The sequence below is a fragment of the Ixodes scapularis genome, unplaced genomic scaffold (genome assembly GCF_016920785.2).
Source record: "Ixodes scapularis isolate PalLabHiFi unplaced genomic scaffold, ASM1692078v2 PGA_scaffold13__105_contigs__length_92229423, whole genome shotgun sequence".
NCBI classification, from domain to species: Eukaryota; Metazoa; Arthropoda; class Arachnida; order Ixodida; family Ixodidae; genus Ixodes; species Ixodes scapularis.
In genome coordinates, this window is record NW_024609839.1 from 11,343,833 (window position 1) to 11,367,780 (window position 23,948).

Consider the following 23,948-nt stretch of genomic DNA (forward strand, 5'->3'; position numbering starts at 1 on the left):
TTAGTTCCTGTTTGCCCCTTTTCCTTGCTTGCCTGCGATATGTAGCAAACATGTTGCATTTTCAACAAGTTCATATAACGGCCGTCTTGATGGAGTCTCTTAACATTGACCCTCATTTTTTAGTACCACTTCATTTGTCACATGAACGCTTCCTGCGCACCCCTCGTGTTATTTTATTTTTTCAATTTTTTTCTTCAAGAAAGCAAATGGCAAGAAAAAAAGCTCAAATGATTAGTTACGTAATTCCCTTGTTCAAATTCGTCATCGCAAAACCCCTGTAAACGGGGAATCAGCGCTCTTTCCTCTCTCCCAGCCTCTCTTTCCCTGGCTGCTCGACGTCATTTTTGAGCGAAGTCGTCGGCCTAGGGGCAACATTTTGAACAGTGAATCGCGTTACTTTTTCATAGAGACATTATTGAAAGGCGCAGAAGCTTTAAAGGGAGGCTGAACCAAACGTTCCAGTATTCATAACCATAACAAGTGCCGTGCGAGCTTTCCACGAGCCAGGAGCCGCCGGTGTGCTCGAACACACGCAACGAATTCGACGTCACAGTTCATGGTTCAGATAACATCGAAATGTGTGGGCTCCAGGGAAAATCAGAATAACGCAAGCTTTTCACCTCCACAGTGGGGTCTGGTGTAAAAGGTAAGCGACTATTTGGCCGAACAAGCACGGAGCTTCCACCTGTGGGATTGTCCTTTTGTCCGTATACCATGCGTTTCACTTTCATCTTCAGCGTGAGGCCTAGGACGTCAATTTCGTTGCGAGTGCTCGCACATAACGGCGGCTGCCGGCTCGTGGAAAGATCGTGCGCCACTTATTTTGGACACTGCAACGTCTGGTTCAGTATCCCTTTCACTGCGTTGAATCGAAAGAAACTAATCTCATTCGTGCTCGTCGTGCTTGCGATGACTCGTGTAGACTAGATACCCTCCTTGTTGAACTTGGTGTTAAGGACTTAAGACCTGGGCTGGAAGGTCTGTTCACGGTTCGTAGCATGCCCCTTTTAGAAAGGGATGAAAAGGATCTGTCGACTACACGCGTACGTTCATAATGCACACTCCGTAGCGCGCGGGCGTCGACTGTGTACAAAGTTGAGCTTAAGCCTATTAGATCGCGTCAATTCACGCCTAAACTCGATACCCAGGCTCGGTTGACAATACACCTTTGATCCCCGGCGTTCCCGCCTACGCTTCCACTGTACTCTGTTTACCCCTAAACTGACAGTACTGCGGGAGCTCCGTGCTAGCCATTCTAACTCACCGCCACCCTTTCGTCGCCTGACGCCGCCCTCCGCGCGTGGGTATGGGCGAGAGCGTGATCACGTGCCAAAAGATAGACGTACGATTGGTCCAACGGGCACGTAGCTTCGACCACACTGTCAGTTCGGGGGTGGACGGAGGAGCATAATGCCCGCCCCTTGTTCCTCTCTGGACACTTCAATTTACGTCTCCTCAATTACCTGTCCACGCTCGTGAGGCGCCCACCAATGACGTATAATTTTGTCACGGGGACGCGAACAGACATCGACATCGGGGCTGCAAAGTATCGAAGTCGACGTTCGTTTCGTCGCTGACAGGGGAGAACGGTGAGGACGGCGTCTCGTTGGGATGCTTCCAGCACGTGCTCTTCGCCTTCCGGCGTGCTTCGGCTGCGCGCCTACGCTCGAGGCTCACGAGGAACCGAAGCATTATCGAAGGCAGGAAGCTCGCCCTGGACACCGGGCAACTACAATACATCCCCACCGTTCTCGTCAGTTAATCATTCAACTGTCGAAAGCGAGGAAGCGCGACACCTCTACTAGGTCGAGCTTTAGGCGCTGTGAGCATAAAACTATGGTCAGGCAAGGAGCAGCCTTCCATTTCTCGCTGAGGTTCCAACCCAGTGAGAGTAACTATGGCTAAGCCACGCAAAGCCTGCGTTGCTGACAAATGACCTCGGGCGGGCACGTAGCCAGGATTTACGGGAGAGCACGCTCAGTGATTTTTTTTATAACGATTTTCTCGATAACGCATTTTTCACTTATAAACGAGCGTTTTGTTTATTCCAGATTGTCTCTAACGAAGTTTTTTGTTAAACCGAATTTTCCTCGTATAACTATTTTTTCCCTTATAACAAATATTTCTTGTATAACGAATTTTTTTTTTTTTTTTACAACGAACTTCTGGAACGTTCTGGTTCTTTCGCCAAATACGTGCCTGGAACGGGAGACTGCCTCCGTTGCAATCATTTGAAGCTTTCTAATTCATAAAGCGCCGAAAGGAAGACGGCGATTCGCTGAAACGAGAAAGAGTTGTACCTAAACAAGAAAGTGTCGTATTTTTCAACCCTGCTCGGGAACCACGGAAATACTTTCTCTGGAGCGACGCGTCTTCGACGATTCCGTCCGTCGGGTTCGTTATCTAAAGTTCGAGGCGGCTTCCTTTGTTCGCAGACTTTACGTAAAGGCCATTTGGATAACGAACTCGGTGCGCAAGAAAAAGCGCACGCCTCCTAACAAAAAAAAGAAAAGGCGGTGTAAAACTAAAAAAAGAAAAAAAAAAAGAACACGGAGCGTAGTAAAGAAACAAGGAGAAACAAAAATCAACAAACGGTTCTTTGTAGAGCGCTCGCGTACGCGCGCGCGAAAGACAAAGTGTAATTCGATTGAGTTTGGGCGGGTGGGGGGCATTATTCCGGCTTTTGTGCTTTAATTGGGCCGGCCAGGGAGATTGTGATTGTTTCGATTGAATGCTTTCTTCGGTATGAAGCAAAATCCCGGTACAAAGGAAACAGCTTGGAGATAGATGGAGAACTGCGCGTGCCGTGCCGGCTGGTGCGAGCACCGCGTCTGCTGCGCAGCGGGAAACGTCGTGTGCTACTCGGAGACCGTATTATCTTTTTTTTTTCTTTAAATTTCCGGTGTGCACTCTGCTTTTTTCCCTCTATCCTCTTTCTTTCTCCCTCTCGTTCTTTACTAAATCCTCTTTTTTTAAAATTATTTTCAATATATAACAAAACTGTGAAGCTTTTTGGAGCATTTTCGTCTTCTCTGAATAATGTCGAATGAAGTCCGAACGCGTAAGGTAAGAGCTTAAAGAGAGAATTAGAGTATTGGCAGTTGTCCTGGGCGAGCTTCGTAGCTTCGATGATGCTTCAGCGTCTCGTGAGCCTCGAGCGTACCCGCGCAGACGAAGCACGCCGGAAGGCGACCAAGGCGTGCTAGAGGCATCTCTCTCCCCCTCTTTCTAGAAGGTTGTGACGACCACTGCCTCTTCTTTTTTTCTTTTTCCGAACTTATTTGGAAACTTTCTTCAATCGCTACGAAACAGTCCGTATATACGTATAGGTGGCCATGTTTTATACGCACCGAGATTTTGAATACGAGAGCATTCTTTAGCTACTTCACCCGGTTCTCGCGATGTGCTCTCTGGAGAAGAAGGGCCAGTTCCTCACGCTAGCTTGGAATCTTCAGCGGCCGTCACGTGGTAGTGATCATCGCGCACATGCACGCCGGTACGATTCTCATTCGTAGCGAAACTGGCAAAATCGGAAGAAGTGTTGTGTTGTGTAAGACAGCGGGGAAGTATAGACCGTTTTCGCATACTCTCGCTCCGGACCGCCAGGTAGGCATATCCGGTATGGGCGACGGAAAAATATTAAAACATTTCAATCTGCAAATAAGAAAGAAAAGAAAAAAATAGAGGGGAGGCAAAACTGGAATGGGTGACGGTTTCGCCTATATCCTAAATGCATTCTATTGGCGTGGCAACGCCCGTACTGGAAGTGACGATATTTCAAGATGGCGGTGCCTTTGTGAGAAAGGTCTATAGTGAGCCACAACGAGCGTCTGCATGGGGTCTCCACTGTCGATGTACAGCTGCTATCCTGGGGTCCCGCATCACGCAGTAGTGATACACGACCGCACCCAGGGATACGACGCTCATCCAGATAAAAACGGGCAGGGCAGGGGACTGAACCCAGGATCCCTGGGTTTCGCAGCGTAGGCTGCGGTGCGCTAACCAGGCATATACGGGTTACTGATACAAAAATAACTAAATGCCGTTATTCGTTACTCTCTGGAAAAAAATACTATACCTAAGTACGTGTCGCCTTGTCCGTTATTTTATTTCTCCTTGTCTCGGCGTTTAGATTCCAAGTATGTTTCCCTTTCAAGCTGGGGAACGTGCTACCTCCGCCTGACAGTAACGTGTTGTTTTCTCGTTGCCCTGAATGTGTCGTTTTTATGAAGCAGTAGCCGCTTCCATTTCTTTAGCGCGTTCATTCAAGGTGGCTATACTGACATATCTGGTCCACATATTTTCATGGTCTATGGCTCGTTTTATCGCTGTCGAAATGAGAGGCGCGAGCTGGGGCGAGGACCTAGGTTGGGTACTTGCATCGTAGAAGTTTCCCTTCGGAAGGAAATAAATACCGTTAATCGTTACTTTTTTAAACTTTAAAGAGAACGCGTTACTCGTTCCTAGTCTTGTAAAAGCAACTATACTTGTGCTCATCTCAAGAACCGTAGTTTAAAAAGCTCGGCTTCGCGTGGACCATTACTAATTTCTCCTTTTATGCGGTGAATTAAGATATTGTAGGTGCATTTAAATTGACTGTTATTTTATCGAGTCGTACACGTTTAAAACGACGAAAGCGTCGTTTCTTGCTCCAGCAGTCAAATCTGTTAAGAAATACTTTGCGCCGCGTATGAGCACTGCGCAAAACTTGCTGTTTTCTTGATGTGCCAACATGTACAGGTTCGTCGTTACCAAAAAAGAAGTATTTAGATATAAGTAAGGCCTTTTTGTAACTCTTTTACGTACAAGCCTGATGCTAACACTCTCGATGATGTATGTCTGCCGACATTGTTTGTCGAATGTTTCTCTGGTGAGACCCGGAGGCTCGAGGATGACCGTGTCTCTCGCCTGCAGGCGCGTCGTCCGGGTGTCGGCTGTCGGGCGGCGCAGACCCCGAGGGCCCGGCGGGGCCCGGCGGCAACATCGACACCCAGCAGGACCCACTCCGGGGGTTCCGGCCTTGGATCTTGGCCCCCCCGACCCTCCGCCAGTACTCGTCCCTCCAGCCGGTGCCGGCCGACCCCCGTCAGCCGAGGAGGTCGCAGTTGCCCATCCTGTCGCACCAGGTGAGAGCACATCTCCAACTTGCCGCTTCTTGTGGACGGTCGCTTCATATTTGATTTTATAACGGGCAATGGAAAACTTTAGTGATTCCTTCCGATGACTCCGATAACGACACCCGATAACGAATGCCGTTGCGCATTCCTCGTATCGTTATCGCGTATCGGTCTCAAGGGCATCGGAGGTACTCTATTATCAGACACTTATTCCGGATTCCAAGAACAGTCGACAGGCCTACCAGACTAAAGACTGGTACACCCTTACGTTTTGTTATAACCGAATGCATTGTCCAGTTCACAGCACGATCGGGGTAGGCGGTTTATGGGCGGCGTTTGCAGTACGAGCTGCGAGGAGGTGACGAACGCGTTGGTCGTCTGCGATCGTTTCCGCCTTTCCGCCTGCTTTCCTCCTCGCCACGCGAAAGCCGCAGCACAATCGCACTTGCGACCAATCTCTGCCGGAGGCGTCCGCCATTGAAATGCAAACGCTCCTCATGATTTGAGGTGGACCCACTCTACAATCCAGGCTCTGTAGAGAAGACGTTGGTACGCTGGCGCCAGATATGAGCTAGCCTTGGAACTGCATGGATACTGAACCGAAATTTGGATTTCGCAAAGTAAGGCTGCAGAAGTGTTGAACGGGACGCTACGAACTCCAAAACATCACTCGTACATCGATATCTCAAACGGATGACCGCACTTTGGAAAAGAAGGGCGCGATCAAGCGAGTTCTTTGACGTAACTGTCCTCCGGGAGAATTTGAGAATGAGGAGAAGCGGCCTCTTTTCTCTCCTCGTCGCTTTGGTTCACCAGCTGGACGGGACGTGGCGAGGAGGAGGGAGAATGGGAATCGTGACGTGCCTTGGCTCGTCGGACTCGTCGGCCGGGTTCAATCGCGCACTTCTTTTCCAAAAACTACGGCGATCCGTTAGATATATCGCCGTATGAGTGATATTTTTGGGGTTTTGCAGCTTCCCGCCTATCCGCCCGGCCTTGTTTAGTGAGCTCGAAATTTCGGTTCAGTATCCCTTTAACAAGAGTAAGGTTGTTGCAGAACTTGCGAGTGAGATCAAATCTACCTGCTGCGATCTAGAAGAAATAAAAAAACAGTGAATGCGCAGGCGAGCTGGTGGATGTTGATCATGATGTAGAAAACCCGAGACTGTGGTAAAAGCAGGGAAACTTGGTCGAAGAAGAAGGACAGGGGAAAAAAATGTCTCAAACTCAGCTACTGCCTTTATTTCCTCGATGTCGTATATACCCACAACCTAACCACCGACCACCGACGTCACAATGTCAACCTTTGTTATATAATAGATAACAAACGTTGACCTTGTCTTGCATGGTTTTCCCGGCGTCTCGCGCCATGGACTTCATGGAACTTTGTAAACGTATCTTAATTTGTTAGAACAGATGAACTTTGTAATTTTGGCGTCGCCAGCCACTAAAAGCAAACTTCTATTCGGCATTGACAACGCTGGACTCGTGTGATATTTATGCAGGCGACTTTTTTTTTTTCACGTCAAATATTGCGGACTCCAGACACTGGCGACAGTTGGAACCACGTAAGCGAATATTTGCGCGCAAAAAAAAGAAGAATAAAGCGTCGTCACTACTGGGCATGCATCTAGTCCAAACCATGTTTTGGACTAGGGTATGGGGACTACGATAAGGAAAGAGGGACATTTAAGACAATGTTCCTCTTTCCTTATCGTAAATTAATAACCAACACGCTCAACCATCTTCGTATAAAGACGATTCTGTGTTTTTGCGTATTCAAAGATTTTGCGTACGCTATTCTAAAACTCGGTACTCTTAGGCTGTCCGTGAGAGTTTCCTACGCGGGAAGTCCCAACCTTTGTGTTAAAACGAAGTAAGTGCATTCAACTGGTCATCTAAAGAAAATCGATAAATCGCCTGAAATACTCCTGAAATGGAACCGAGAACGGCATGCAGTTTATTAAAATGCATAAGTTAACCGACCAGTCGAGTGTTGACATCGCAAAAATGATTGAAAACGTCTAACACATATTATGAACAAACCAGTCGCCTCCATGTTGACGTATCATTATTCCTAGCATCGGATAAGATGCACGTTATAGGCGCTTTACAGCAGCTGTGCATGGGCGCCGCCATAACCGACCTTCAGTTTTTGTTTACTCTTATTTCGTTCGCTTCACCTCATCATTACCACAGCAGGACATCTCGGTAAGACAAGAGAAGGTCGGCAATGGCGGCTGAATCTGGCGCGTGTGTAAAGCGTCTATACACCAACTCATGTTTACAAACAAACCGGAGCGCCCCTAGCGGACGCCACCGGCGCCGCGCATGCGCGGTGGATGGTGGGCAAGAAGCCCGCCGTCGCCCATAATCAAACCATTGAATTGCGTTGTTGTCGGCGTCGGCGGGAGTCCCCGTGCTCTTTTTCGCGTTGGAATTGTTGATGCTACGTCCTCCTAACAATGTCTGACTACTTGAGCGGCTTCAGCAAAACTAACGAGGCAAAACTTTGCGTGAATAATGTGACGTGCGCCGATTCATTTCACGTGGACGCCGCAGAATGGGCGCTAAAGCCTGACTCCCACGATGAGATTCTGCTCGCTGTTTTCAGACGCGACGTTGCTCGGACTGCAAATGCGTGGACCGTAGCTGAGATGGTGGACGTCGATACTGAAAACCGCAAGTAGAATCGGGCATTACAAGTCGGTGATGGCCACTGGTAACAATAATGATAAACGTCTTCTATCTGTTTACACTTAGCCTACTTACCCCAACCAACCTTCAAAAGTGTTTTGAGGCCTGCACTTAGTTCTTATCGCAATTACCGGGTCAACGTTTGGTTTCCGGGCCGCTGTCGTTCGAACGAGCTGACGACAAAAAGCAGCCAAGTTTAAAAGAGCAGACGACAGTTCGAACGCATGCGTAATGGGGTACGGGCAAGAAGCACCGCGTCCCGCGTCAACAAACCACTCGAATGTCACGTTGTCGGCGTCTGTGTGAGTCTGCCTACTCTTTTTCGCGTTGGAATTGTCGATTCTACGTCCTCATCGCAATGTCTTACCACTTTAATCGCTTAAGCGAAATTATCAAGGCTCGTTACGCCGCTAAACTTTCCGTAAATAATTTGACGTGCGGCGATTCATTCGCATGAACGCCGCAGAATGGAAGCCAAAACCATGATGAAATTCTTCCAGCTATTTTCGGTAGCGACGTCGCTCGTGTTGCAAAAGTGTAGAAGGTAGCGGCGATGATCGACGTCGATACTGAAAATCGGAAGCGGGAACAGGCCAAGCGTAACAAGTCGGTGATGACCACCGGTACCAATGATCGACATCTTGTATCTACTTTTTACACCGAGCCTACTTAAGTCTTTTGAGGTCTGCAATTACTTCTTATTGCAATCACCGGGTCAAAGTTTGGTCTACGGGCCGCTTTTGTTTGAACGAGCAGACGACAAAAAGCAGACTTTTGAAAGAGCAGACGAAAGTTCGAACGATCAGGCGGCCGTGTGAATTTGAAGATGCACAGAACCCGTGGGTGGTTCGGACAACTTGGCGGTTTTCTCTCGTTTATGTTGGAACAAAGCAAATACATCTGGAGACCAGAAACTGTTGCCCGTGCGCGCAATCGTAGTTCGACAGCGTCTGGTTTGCCCTTTTCACGGCTACTATCCACGTTCTCGGACGAACGGAGGGGGCAAAAACACATGAAAACTGATCTTCAAACCTTTCCAGACTCTCTTGGTACAACCCCCGTCGCAGCATTTTGACGAGAAAGCAGGTTTTTTGTCTCGTTTCTTCCAAGGGAACACAGGAATGCATGTCTGGCAAGGCGACTTCTGCCCACCGCCACAGACCGGAAGTGCGTCCGGCGCGCCACCACCGCGGCGTGACGTAGGAGAGTTGAGTTGGTGTATACGTTTGTTGCCTCTGATGTCCACGAGCTCCCTCACAAAATCGAAAGAAACTGTTTTCGATTTATTATAAGTACAACCGGACGATGCTTTTAGAAAACCCAGAGTCTCCTTACACCGACCTTCCTTGACACTTTTTGATCCTAAATGCGCGATTATAAATATATGCGCTTCTAATTGCGAATGTTCCGCCACTGTTAGAAAACAAACTTAAGTTGCTAAAGGTAACTTACCTTTTTAACCCCCGTGCTGTATTAGTCATCTACATATACAGGGTGTCACAAAAAAAAAATAGTTTTTTGTGTGTTTTTTTTTATTGCAAAAATAAATTAAGCATCGCAGATCTTCGGCATCTGGTTGTGACCTCTAGCGCTACCTTCGGGCGGAGAATGGGCGTTCGGCGATGCCTAGTTCATTTTTGAGGTAGAAACAAACCTGCGAATATTTTTTCGTGACACATTGTATAATCAATCAATGTGGCTCAGCACTAAACCTTATTCCTGTGCCTCATTCTTACACGCATTCGCTGTGCCTACAATAAAAATAGACAAATCGCGCGAAAAAAAAGAACAACTGCAGAAGTTGCGCTCATTATGATGTTACGCATTTAGTTCATAGATGCATGTACCGACTATAGCTTACGGAGTAAGACAAGAGGCGGCAAAAATACGAAAACAACGCATCCGCAAGGGTGCGGCAGGAAGCGCGGACCGGCGAGTAAGAGTAACCTAATGGCGGCCACGTCACATGATTTCCGGATGGCAGCGCCCACAAGACTCTGGGTGAAAATGTCTATATTGCTAGTATTCACTGGCGGCCATAGCTGCGTGCGGAAATACTGAGCGTGTGCTAATGTCGAGCTTCCGCACTTCTTTTACAACGTGCACTTTACAGCATCAAGATTGCCGGTCTTAATTAGCAGCCTACTAATGTGGGCTCGATCAGAGCATGCGCTCTAAACAGCACCCTCAAATATGGTGTCCAGTCAAATTAGTCATTAGTTGTTTATACAGCAGGAGGTTAGTCTGCCAGAACATGGCGACATTGTTACCTACTGTAGATAAGCTATACTTCCTATAGACGATTGCAAGCAAGGCAACTGGAAGCCGCCATGTCTTGGCTCGTGCGGGAAAGCAGGCGCAATTTCAAGCTTGGCAAAGCTATGATCACGCGCGCGCCCCACGGGCTTTCACGCATGGGGCACAAGTGGGGCGCCATGCTTGCAATTGTCTATAGGGAGTATCCACTGGCGGCCATATCCGTGTGCGCTGCTGCTGAGCGCGTGCTGACAGCGAGCTTCCGCAGTCCTTTTGGGGCGTGCATTTAGCACCATCAAGGTTGCCGGTCTTTATTAATGTGAGCTCGTTCTGAGCATGTGCTCTAAACATCGCCCTCAAATATGGCGTCCAGTGAATACCTCCTATAGACCTATTGCTATATTACCCAAGCATCACGGAGAATGCAGCGATTGGTCCAATGACCAATCGCAGCCAATGGTCTATTGGCGACGTGCGCGACCGAAAGCGTCGCTGTGGTCGGCCTTCCACGATTGGCCGAACGCTGACTATGACTTCCGAAAAGGATTTATTATCGACCGAAATAAGAGGAATGAAAGAACTTTCATTTTGACGGTGTTGGCAGTCTTCCTTTCAGAGCGCAATGATTTCAAGCTTCCACCATGCTATTTACAAACACCATCGAACTTGTTGTTTGCAAGGTAATGACGTCACGAGGGGGAACCGTAGGAGGGCGCCACTAAAACATCTCGCCGCTAATATGCAAGTTTGTATGTTCCGTGCACAGCTGGTGATGTTGTTACCCGCCAAGCGCGCCCACGTGCCTTCGTTTGCCCCTCGACCTCATCCAATGAAGGCGAGCGCTCGGCTGCTTCGTCATCGCGTTTGTTTCTGCGCGTTTTCGACGTTTCCCCATGACTGCCCCTCCTGGCGTTCTAAATCGCCAATGACGCATTTTGAACGCTTTTTCACCGTGTAAGTAAGGAGACGGCGTTTCTCTCGCTTGTCTCGTGCCGCTATTGAAGCTCATTGAGTGAAATGTCGCTTTCTTTTGTGTCCGTAGTGCTCCGGAGACCGTAAGAGCCGTGTCGGCGGTGGTGGCGGCAACGGCCCGTCGGCCGCGGGTCTCTCCTCGTCCGGCTCGGAGTCTCCGGACGAAGACGTAGACTTGGAAGAGGACGAGGACGACGAGAACCGCTCCGACGCCACCTTCACCGGGTCTGAGCTTGCGCTCGCCAGAGACAGCACGCTGGTGCTCCAGAGCAGACGTGAGTCAGACCATCGATTGCCCACTCCAGGGGCCCTAAACTTGTCGAACACAAAGCTGGAGCCGAAAGTTCGCAGAGTGCGCTGATTGGACGTCGGCGACATAAACGCGAAGTCATCGTCGTAACTGTCCAATCGGCGCGCTCCGTCAACTTCGGCCCCAACTTTGTGTTTGACGAGTTTAGGGCGGCAGAAGTAATAAATAGTACGGCGCCTGGAACGTGTCTCCGACTGCTATGGCCAGCACCACCTAGACACGAGGTCTGCACACGCGTCATCAGAGTCAGTTCGATCGCAGCCCGTGATTGGGCACGAGTGTTGTGTCAGTGTTCGGCTGGAGCTCCTGTTTTCAATCAGCGCGTCGAAGGTCGGGCTCGGGCCCAATAGCCAAGTTAGCACCACCCGACTGGGATGACGCCTTTCCCTCCTCTTGAACAGGTTGGCAGAGGCTCTCTCCCCTGTAGCCTTGGCTGTACTGCATGGTTGTAGTGAGACTTTGCAGCCAGGAGTTAAGACGCAGCGACTACAGCGACAAGCGCGTTCGCTCCTACTTTTTGCCAGAACTTCTCCGTACAACCCCCAAGACTGCGTCATTCGAGACAACATGACGCGGCAGCTTGTGGGATCTCATTTGATGCCATTTTGGGACCACCTTCGACGCGGGAGCGGTAGGGGACGGTAAACGCACCAGTCGTAGACGCATTCCAGGCACCGTAGCAATACAGTCGCCGAATCATAGCAGTTATGAATGAATTATTCCTGCCGAACTGTTGGAATCAGGCGGCGACCAACGCCATCTAGCCAACTTTTCAGCGACGTAGTTGCCACCTCGCGGATTTAGTCGGAAACAGTCCGAGGGGTCGTCGCCGTAGTCATTACAATGAAACAGACTTGTCAGTTGTTTTCTAGCGGCCCGACGTGTTGTGTTTGACTACCTCGGTATTTCTTCCTCCAAAGGGTGTTCGAACCGAAGCAGTTAACCTCCTCTTATTTACGAAAGAGCACGTGACACGCTACGAGTGAGAGAATATTTGTAGGGCGTTGCGTTCTTACACAGCGAACTCTTTGCCCGTGCAAAACAGAGCCTCACCTGCGAACAAGAAAGGGTGTTTTCTTTACATACTTCTATTATGACCAGTATTTCGATCTCAGTTTGTTAAAGTTTCGTATTAGTCGCCTTTCTTTTTTGGAAGTCTGGCAGGCACAAAGTGCGCTTTGTTAAAGCTGCTGCACCGCCACTAGTCGCTGGAAAGTGCAAAACCTCGTGGTCGCACCCAGAACGATTCCTGCTACGGCCGTTAAAGCATGAACAGAGTGTCACAGGTGGGATTTTCTAATTCCCTCGGTAAGGTGAAGGCCGATGGGAAAAGGACGATTAAGTTTTGAACTAATCCACTCAAATAAGCGAATACTTTCGGAGCGCGAAAAACCGTAATTGAAATCGATTATATTTCTGCCAGTAACCTGTGCCGCACAAGCAACGTTAACGTCGTTACGAACGTTTTATTCCTCGTTGCCCGGCATAACTCCGCATCCGCTGGAAAAGTTCGCGCGTCCGAAACTAAATGCGGACGCAAACAAGCAACGAAATCACTGCTTCCACGATTTACCTTCATTATAAACTAATCCCTTGGAGCAGACCGCGCACAAATCAAGTATAAATAAACATACCCGTTGTTTTTGCAGAATATTATTTGTTGCTTCGCTTCTATGCACCCCCCCCCCCCCCCCCCTCCCCCTCGAGCACGGGTTCCTGTCAGAATCACGCAAACATCCGACATAACTTCATTTCCATAACCGCGCGTGCCACCCGACCGCCGCCGTGGGCAATCGGAAGGCACCGTTAGTTATCCAGGCTCTTCTCCCGCCTTAAACGAGGGTAGCTATGATCATCACCATCAAGATAAGTGCGATCGCCGAATCATCCCCGGTAAACTGCCCGACCGCGTAGTGGTACCAGGACGCGCCCGGGCCAGGGTTTCTCGGCGCTCGTTTATTCGTTCGTGAGTCGGTGCGCGTTAATGCCCCTGCGTGTATCTGTCTCTGTGAAAAAGAATGCGCAAGTGATTGTGTATCGGAGTATGTGTGAGAAAAACAGTGTGCGGGAATGAGTGTACGATAAGCCGAGGTCGCACTACTAACACATCATACAGAAAACGGTACAAAGATTGGTCATTAAAACAACTCTTTTTATATACTTGAGGAATAAAACGAACCTGTTTGGAACATACTTGAGACGTGTACTCTAATAATTATGTCGCCATGTCTGCAGCGACATTTCTTTTGTTTGATGAATGGGTTACTGCGGCTTAAGAGAGTATGCGCGAGAGTGTTTTAGGGACGGAGGTCGTGTGTGCGCGAGAGAGAGGAACGTTGCCTGTGAAGGAGTGTGTGGGCGTGTGATAAAATGTCTCTGTGAGATAGGATGTGTGTCTGTGTGGGAACATGTTATCAAAAAGAAGGCGTGTACGTTCATTAATTTGTGCATGAACGTTTGTGGCAGAGAGGGTATGTGAGTCTGATTGGGTGTATATGAAAGAGCGAGACTGTGTGTCTTTTTGCGTTGAAGAGAGCGCATGTGTTACAAAATGTGTGAAACAGTCTGTGTGAAAGAGGCGATGTGTGTGCATGGGGAGTGTTGTGGGAGAGAGTGTGTGTACGTGTTTAAGAGAGGGAAAGTGTCTGAATATTGCGTGTGCATGAGTGTGGTGTGTTTCGGTACGTGTGAGGGATTGTGATATATATAGTATGAGGGTGAGTGTCATCGAGCATGTGTGTGTGAGAGTGAGTGCCTATTTAGAAGCTCATACAGTCGGTTGTCTTAGGTTCATCCCAGACCAAATGAGTTTCAAGTTCCGAGTTCTGAATTCGAAAATTTTGAACGAGAGCAGATAGCTTCTACGGCTAACCATAGTAAAACAAAAAAAGCTGTTTTACATGCAGCATTCCTTCTGAGAGCCGTTGCGCAGCAGCTTTCAAAGTGCCTTGGCTTCTCTACAAAAAATAAATAAATACATAATTACGCGCTCTCTAAAATGGAACCGTGGGTCTCGTTAGCTCAGATAATAAGACACCTCAGAAAGTTTTGCCCGTAATCTCAATCTGTCTATCACAAGGAGAGAGAAAAAAAAAAAAGAGACAATGGGCGACAACTTTGTACATAATCTTCGGACTGTGGGAAGGGCTCCACAAAAGGGGATCCGACGAATAACCCGACCCTTCTCCCCCGTAATTCCGCTAATTGCGTCCCTTAGGTGAAGGCTTCGGTGAGGTCGCCCCAGGAGGGGTCATTAACCCGCCGCGTAATTGCGTACCCGTCGCAGACCTGCGCTTCGCGGCGGGATACGCGGGTATTAGGTTTCGATCATGCAGGTGAAGCGGACAGGAACCCCTTTACGTTCCGTCATCGGAGCATACGTTCCCCAGGAAACGATGCATCGTGTGCCTAGAGTTCGGAGTGCTTCCAGCTGCTAGATTGGGGTCGCGTGGTTTACAGGCGATCATTCTCCGCCTTTAAAGTGCTATGGTTTGAATTGCTCCCTCTCCTAAATCTAGGCTGTCTAACGGTGCGCCGAGAGGCGCCTAACCGTCACCGCTTGCGCCGACGTTGAAGTGAAGCTCTGTGCGAGCTCACGATGAACCGCAGGGGACAACCCAATCCAGCGCTGGGAAGGTGACTGCGTGCAAAGCGCGTCGCTGCTCCCCTCCCAAAGGGCACGTGACACTCGCGCGGCTTCGGATTGGCTCGGAAGGTTCGTTGCTTTCTCTGCCGTAAGCTAAAGCGGACTACAATCTTACTCATCTCTCGTTTGGGGAGGGAAATAATTTGGGATCGGGTTTTTTCGTTGGGCGTCGAATATCCCTCGTTTTAGGGAGCTGCTTTGGGGGCTTTAGTTTGCAGCGGGCTTGATTCTTGGGGAGAAAAAAGGGTTACGTTACGTGCGGCCAGGGGACATGGCGCCCTTCGCTTTTAATGGGCTGACTTGCGAGACTCGCTGCTTCCGTAACGATGTTTATAGGGAATTTACGATGCGTTTACGTTGAAATAGCTTCACGGGAGAGGCATGGGCTAGTGCGTGTGCACCAACAGGCACAAACAAAGGCGCCTACACTAGGGCTGGGCACTGCGCGTGAGCAGAAATTAGATTCGTCTGGGCATGCGCGGTTCCAACAGCAGCGCCACACCGCATTCGAGGGGGTTTGTCCGCGATTGCTTTCGCGAGGCCGGCTGCATTTACTTCGCGGCCAGAAAACATTCAAAGAAGGAAACAAATAGCGACAAATAGAATGATGTCTTTACTGAACAGAGCATCTGCTTGCTGTGCTTGCCGCAAGTGATCCGGCGTTTTCGGTTGACAGCGGCGAGGCGAAGCATCACCGATTTAAGCGGCGTCGGTTCCGATCGTTCAACGCTCCTGCTCACCTGTTAACATTCGTCATCCACTTTCAAGTCCCTGGTAATCCTCGCCGCGTCTGTGCACGCACTTGGCGCTATTCACCGCACGGAACACCCATTCAACTGGCTATGGGACTGATCCCATTTGGACGAGAGGCCGAGAACCGAACCAGACCGAACCCTTTGTGGCTGCTACGTGAAGCCATAGAACGGCTCCATGTTTTTCACTCAAATAAGTAGACACAAACGCGCGACTCCTTGAATCGGGCGGCGACACGCGCCACCTAACGGACGGCGCTCAAGCTAAAGAAAAAAAGAAACCAGCAATTCTTGCTCTGAGCGCCTCGCCAGACAATGCCGTATGTACATATCCCACGCCACACTTTACTCATACGCGACATACAGACATCACAGCATTTTATACATCAACGCACTCAGAAACAGCACAAGATACAACATCACATGTTGACACTCTACATTCCTATACACGCGTCTAGTCGACACCACCAGCTTATATACTGCTGTATCTTATGTGACCGATTAGGATGGTGACCACTGTCATATTTTGCATAAATACGAAAAGACTGCGCAAGATTTAGCCGTATATATTCTTTTCGTCTACTGCCCTTAGGAAAGCGCTCGTATCTCTAATGTAGGGCCATTGCAAAAGTGAACTGCAGGTTATAAATAAATTTGAATAGTTGCTACACGTCACATTTTGAACAGTTTCGTTTTCTCGCTTGCCTACACTTCATGTATACAGAAGCCTGTTTAATTAATTGTATTAATTATCGAAACCAATTTCTGCAATCACAAGTTTCTGAACACACTGATGCATTTTCTTTTCTCTTTTTACATATCCAGACTGACTTTAGCGGCGGTTCGGTACACGTTGAGTACACTGAGCACGCGCAGGTGATTTTAGCGAAGCCCGTCCGCCGGTCCTCCCCGAAGCGTCATTTCAGTTCTTTTCTTTTCGCTAAATATCCGTTCTATGCGCTCGCGCCAAGAGGACAGTGCAGAATTGCTGCTTTCGGGCCCGTGCCTTCACCTGCAACGAACGCGAAATACGTATGCTAAATGATCTAAATCCTGGTTGAGACTGTAGTGTTTGACTGCGTGCGTCTGACTGCGTTGCGGCAGCAAGAAATCAGGACATCCCTGCTGCTTATATCGCGTGCCAAGATGATTCCTTGAATTGGATTCCACGCTTGATACAAAGCACAGACGTGCCGGTGAGTGGCTTTCGGTTCTCGACGCAACGCTGTCAAACGCTAGTGTCTGAACCGGCCTTGTTTGAAGCATTTTTTTATCGAGTATGCTCGATGAAATGTGCCAGATGAACCAGAGAAGGCGAATCATGTACCTCGAGACAGAGAAATAGTGAAATACACGGACATGATCCCAGATATCTGTGTACGTTCGTCCTGTCCGGCCTCAGTCGTGGTGTTCAATGCTTCATACTTCACTGCACTTGAAAGCAAAAAAATTGGGTACGACAGGCGCGCAAGTTCGGCGGAACCGAGGAGGCCAGTTGCAACTGATCTGCACGCAGAACTGACCGATCACACCTTTATTGAGAGCACGCTCTTTACTGAACCGCACAATAAAAGACGACGAGAGTATCTCGTCCGGTGAACATTCCAGTCAACTCACGCCTGTGCGTAGCTTCCTGTGCTTTTCTAGAGATTTGGTTAAATCCCTCGAGCACGACGCCAGCTGCCAGCTGTTTACTGCTGTACATGGTAAAACCCGCGACGGAACCAGAAAGGACAACCGCGATACTTTTTATCTGCCTCGGGTTTTAGCAGGTGCCTACCAAGGTTGCCTGTACTTGTTTGTTTTCTGCCAGTTTAGGCGAACTGATCCACACGCTTGTTTCGACCGGTTCAAATTTGAATAAATGATAACCAACGCACAAAGAAAACAAGTTTCAAGTACTTTTTGAGATTTTTGAAGTGACTTTTACTATTGAATGACTGCATGCACTTGAATGTTCAATTCAAGAGTTTATAAAACGTGACTACCCCATGCTTGTCACCTGCCAACAGGGTGCTAACTCTCGATGGCTCGAGCCCAGTGGATAGTTAAGTAAGCCTGTGGGGTAGTTACAGCCGTCAAAACGCACGATGACGAGGGGGGGTGCTCACTTTTTCTTAGAGTGTACCACCTGACTTCGACCTTGTCTCGATGGTCGCTTGCGCCTTTCGAATTGAAGAGCCTCACTTTCGTCACGTAAAATGATGTGTTCCCGTTGACTCTGCACGTGTGTTCACGAGCAACGAGAATGAAAGGCACTGACAATGAATGGGGTATCCGGCTATATATATCTGCCGTGGGCAACGTTTCTACTAAAAGTAAGGGCGCAAACGAGCTGGTGTACATTGCACACGGTTGAAAAAAACCCGAGACTGCGGGTAAACGACACAACACTAAAAAGTATCTACAGACTTTTTAGTGTTGTGTCGTTTACCCGCAGTCTCGGGGTTTTTTCAACCATGTTTCTACTAAACGTCTTCTGCAGGGCAGACAACCGGTTCCCTGTTTCCTTTTCCCCGCTCCCTCTCACAGGCTTCTCTGCTCCTCTGCCCACGGGAGTGGGCCCCTATGCTACTCCCCGCAAAAAGTTTCCTTCTTTATCAAATGGAAAGATGGAATTGAGAGAAATGTCCCTCCCTCCTGGCCTCTGCTTTGCGAAAGTCCGGTGGCCTTGACGCTGACAAGTTTTTGCATAGAAGGAACAATATTACGAAGGTGCTCCAAAGAATGATGTTCGAATGATGTATTTATCTCTTGCGAAACTATCACAATAGAAGGTTTTTAGAATAGAGGAAAGAATACGCGTGCAGTTAAGAATCGATAGGGGAGAAGAAGAAAAAGAGACGACACTATTTTGAGCAAAAGCGAAACGCAGCTGGCTGCGACAGCTCCTTGTTTTGGCGAAGAAACGAGCCGAAGGCCTTACTTCTAAACTAACTTTGGGCACTTCCGGTCGTTAAGAGGCATCTCTCTCATTTGGAATGTTCTTACCAACGACGCCAACTCTTCTTTTTCTTTTTTTTTGTGCCGTCGGTTACATATCGGAGGAAGGCAGTAACAGGCCTACAAAGGCAGCGCAGAAATTCGAAGAAGTAAATAGGCTCCCACAGCTTTGCGCTGCTTTGCCGTAGTTTCCTGTTCATCCTGGGCTGGACTGCAGGCTGCAAGTGACACATGGCTGGCTACGTATCCCTGAAAGAACGGGAGCCCGTCTCTCCCTCTCTCTCTCTTTCTGTTTTTTTTTATGTTTTTTGTTTTTTTTTACTTTTTTGCTTTTATTGTTTTTTACCCATTCTTTACCTCTATATTTTCTTTCTTTCTATCCTTCCTGTCATTCATTCTCTTGCTTTCCTTCCTATGTTACTCTTTCTCACGTTTTTTCTTTCCTCTGTTCTCGCGTCTCTCCGTATCGTTTTCTGTCGTCTATCCTTCCTCTTTTTTCGTGTTTCTCTTTCCCATTTCTCAACTCGCCGACAGCCAAACTTCGTTCGGATGAAATCTGTTGAAACGTTTTATGCTTCTGTTATTTTTTTATATACTTGTGAACAGACGTAGGGGTGTCGCACCTTAGTGAACTATGCGGAACGATGCTATACATTAATTCCAAATCATGACGCAATTAAGATATGAAAGTAACCACACCCCTAAGAGGCACATTGCACTGACGTGTTTTGGCATGCTGGCTGAAATGCCGACTTTCTCGGCCGTTAGCCCACCGTCTGCTTTCTTCATGCCATACCGACGCTGTATCGTCTGTCGACAAACCTCCGATAAGCGAGGACTACGAGTCGTACGGGGCAAGACGATGCCACGTCATGCAACGTCATGCCACATCATGCCACGTCATTCCTCGCGCGTGATATCACATTTGCTCTTTTGGACAACAGAATAAGGAAAAAAATGTAGGCCACACTTTAAAGCTTCAGTCAAACTGCTGATATACATCATGCGAAAGACGCAGCTGGAGACACGATGAAGGAACGATCTGCGTACAAGCCACAAGCACGTTCCAAGCCTTCATGCATGTCTGCTTACAATATTTCTTATGACCATTTTGACCGCCCTACAAAGAAGAAGTACGCCCTAGTCTGCACACTGTATTTTGGTATGTCGTATGAGGAGTCTGACCGCGGCTGGAAGCTGGACGACGCCTTCCATTCCAGCCCCGGCCATTTCTTGTCGCTGTTCCTTGTAGACGCCCGTCCATGAGCGTGTGCGGCTGGCCGTGCCCAGTCTTCCCTCTGGAGACTCGGGGGGAGCCGCTACTTTCTTCTAGGGTTTCTTTTCCTAATTACGCTGTTAGGTAAATGCCGCCGGGGAGATTATAGCCTTGTCCAAGACAGGCCCGCGCTTCAGCGGCAGCTCGTGCTGGGGGAGCGGCGCAACTGAACCGTTCCCGAATTAGGGAAGAAAGCCGTTCGCGCACACATTTGCAGCTGGGTTGCCGGGCCTCGCGCTGGCGCCTGCTTTCCTCCGGAGGCGGATTAGTCTGGCCAACGAGCCAGCCTGAGTCGGCTAGCAGGCGCTTGCGAGTCCGGCACTTTTTTATGCGAATGTTTGTACGATGCGTTCGTTGGTAATGATCATGATGATGAGGATTGTGCGTGATGGCGGAGTTCGAGAACCCGGAAGGACACCCGAGGAGTCGATGCTCGGGAATGGTGGCAGGTTATTACTGCCTTCAGTAAGGTGCAAGAGTGTTTATGTGTTCAGTGAGTGGGAACCCGAACAGTCCTCAGGTGCGCATATATTTATCTTATTGACGCCCGTGTAGCGCCGGCATATCGGAGACACGTTGAAAAATACCGTTCTCAGCAGGCGTTCGGCGCATGCGTGATGACTCCCTCGCTTAATCCGCAGGAGGCAAGCAGCATTGTACGCGCAGAGCTGCAGCGAAGTTGTCGCACGTGCAAAAAGGCGAAACACTTCCCTCGATGCATCGTGGCATCGGCGGGGTGGCAAAACTGGCTGGTGAAATCGCTCTATTCCACGATGGGTGAAAAGAGAGGTGTCTGAACAACGCCTGAAAGGGGGCCGAATTTTCACTCTGGCATGTTGCATCTCCCGGCAGGGGCACCGTGGTTTGGGGCTCCAGCGCAGGTCTCGTCGCGCGCCGCGCGGCCTCGAGAACGTGCGTGCGAGTATCAACGAATCTTCGAGCGTCTGTTAGGTTGCGCGTCTCAAGGCTGGTTCACACATTTGCATCGGTTGCGTTCGCACGCAACCGAAACGACTGTAACAAGGTCACCGGGACAAGTGTTCGCCGTACGCAACATGGCAAGCGATGCAAGAGGTAGATTCGCCAAGCGATCAATGAGTCACGTTTTTTACGGTGTTTTGGTCGTTACGGTCGTTTCGGTTGCATGCGAACGCAACCGTTGCAAATGTGTGAACCAGCCTTCACGGCGTTTGCCAGAAATGCGAGTGAACCTTGGACAGACTTTTTCCGTGGCGAGGCGGCGCCCTTGAGACACCTCTTGCTCCCTCATGATCTTTCTGCTGTTTGTTCCTCAAGTTCGAACGCGTTAATTTTTGCTGTATCCTTTTTTTTTTCCTTCTTTTCAGAAAGCAAAAATTTTTAATGAAGAAAATTAAAACAAGGAAAACCATCTCCCCTTCGAACATAAACCCGATGCCGTAACGATTGATCTCTGTGCGTCTTTTTTCTAACCGGTTGCCAGCTTGTGGGCAACCCTACGAGCACGCTCTTAATTGCAAGTACTTTTGTTATGTTATCCGTTTTATGCTGTATAATCCAGCGAAGCAAAATCTAGATCAAAATTCTAATTCCTCGTCAAGCCGAAAACCTAGATACGAGGAGTGATTTGTCCCATCTGGGGTTTTTATCTCCGAGCCTCACACGTTTTTTTCTATTTTCATTCCGAAATACGTTTCGTTTGATTCTCTACTCTTTATTCTCTGCTTTTTATTTGTACTTAAAAAACAAAGCAAAACAGAACCAGCGCTAAGACGGATTACCAGAGGCAAAAGTTGTAAATCATGCCTGGGGTTTCTCCTTCTCTGCCACGTTCTCTTTTTCTTTCGATCTTTAAGAAATTTCTATAGTCTCTTGCAGTCGTTCCCATTTCTCCCAAAAAGCGCTCGTTTTTGTTGTTGTTGTTTTTCTTCTCGCTGAAAACGCAAATAAAAAAACTGAAATAAGTCCAAGAACGTGTTCTTCTGGAGTGATTCGAGACGTCTTTGCAAAAAATCCCACGCAAAGACACACGCACGACTCCTCGAAGGACTTGGACCGCGCAGTTTCGAAAATCTCTCCGAAGTTGGATGCTGGTCGGATTATAAAGTAAATAAGAAAGGACAAAAAACCGTACGTGGAACGTAAATATGCCCTCAGCTGCTGTTTTTTCCTTTGTCATTTTAATGTGTTTTGAGTTGGATTGTTTCTGGAGGGATCGAGCGGTCCGCCCGAAGACCGTTCAGACTGGCGAGCGAGAGAGTGGTGGTGGTAATCCTGCGTTCTTCTAAGATTAATTTCGAATTTCGTCCGTTGTTTTCTTCTTTAACGCGTTCGTTTCTTTTCTTTTTTTATTATTATAGAGTTTGATTGTGAGAGCAGCGAGATCTAATCGGAAAATTGCACGTGGTCTGGACTACTGGCGCTCATCCCCAAAATAAATTGCAAACGTGTAACTGCTGTGTCTTTTTTTTAAGCATTTTGGTGCTATTTATTTTGACAGATTCTGTACCTCGATATTGAAAAGTAGAAGGATTCAGCACTAAATGTCCCGGCGTTCCTCGAATGCCAAAAAAAAAAAAAAAAATAATAATAATAATAACGAACAGAGCTCCTGACAAGTGTTTTGGACTCAAACCGATCAGGAGCCGTTTGACGATGTCATTTGAGTGACAAGGTTGCTCGGGTATAGTCGCTGGGAAACTGGCCGACCAATAAACCCTTTCCGAAACGCGGTCGCATCTCGTGGCTCAAAAAGCAGTTTCACTTCGAGCAAACTAATGGCGGTCATGAAACGATATTTCATCGGGCTCCACCACTTTCGCACGTCCGTGGCAGATGAGAATCGGCTCTTTGGTCACACATCATAAATCTTCCTTGATTTGTTTGAGTTACGATGTTGTCAACATAAGAACTGACCATTACAAAGTGGTGCTGACCAGTATGTCCCTCGATTAAATATCTGCCACCAAGAGAGGCTTCAAAGCCAAACTTGAGCCAGGAGATACTTTGGACCACACCCCGAAATAAGCGCTTACGCAGCCGTTCTGTCTAATTTGTGCGTCGTGTTTTACCGAAGACTCGAACGTACAGGCCTCGCATATTCTCCGCTCGCTACTATCTTCAACTTCTTTCCTCGTCAGCCTCAAGAGGGCCTCCGTTAGTTCAACACAGGTGCGATCCAGCATGCTATCGGTGCCTTCTGCCGGGGTCTCGATGCGTGCGCAACTAAGGCTCTGTTCCAAATTTTACCCGAGTAACCTGCCTCCTACGTCAGAGGGTAATACCACGTGACATCGCGAGTAAACGATCCGCGACTCGATTTTGGAACGGCTGGGATAACAACCTGGGTACTACGCGGATCGGCTTCGTCTTGAGCTATGGCAAAAAGAAAACACAGCAGCGGTGGCAGAAAATAGCAGACGATCCTTTTGATCATAAAGAAAGCACTCGAAGACACGATAATATTAATGTCGACGCGTTTTTTTTTTTTTTTTTTCGGTGGATCTACCAGCTTCTTTTACTCACCTTCCTTTTGAACTGTATATTGAGATAAAAATTACTTACTCCTTACGACGGACAGGAAAGGAACAGGACGAGACGTCGTCCTGTCCATTTCTGTTTCTTCGACTTTAATGTTCCTTTTTACCCCAGTCTCAGGTATATTCAACATGGTTACTCCTTACAGTTAAATATAAAAAAAAAGTTTTTATTAATCAGCGCAATCTCCCTAAATGAATATATTTCACGCATTGTAATTTGCACCGATTATGTTTTGCAGAAATTGATTCCACACGGTGTAGTGGTACAGCACGAGGGTGCTTTCTCAAAAATGACATGAAACTGACGTTCGCTTTGACGCGAATATGATTACAATAAAATCACCGAAGTCTTCACAGCTTTACAAGCGTTATCCTCTCAATACATACACTCTGGAGGAAACAAAAATACTACCTTATCATTTACTGCGTTCAAACATTTTCAGCCTTGAACGTGAGAATAC

At 48.3% G+C, this 23,948-nt stretch overlaps 1 protein-coding gene across 1 annotated transcript in view; it reads left to right on the plus strand.

Annotated features, from left to right (window-relative positions):
• Nucleotides 1–23,948, plus strand: part of LOC8024278 (teneurin-m) — a 151,549-nt gene that overhangs the window by 78,359 nt on the left and 49,242 nt on the right. The window contains exons 2-3 of the mRNA XM_042289813.1: nt 4,915–5,126; nt 11,113–11,317. Of these exons, the coding sequence (XP_042145747.1) occupies nt 4,915–5,126; nt 11,113–11,317 (417 nt within the window). The remainder of the gene's footprint in view (nt 1–4,914; nt 5,127–11,112; nt 11,318–23,948) is intronic.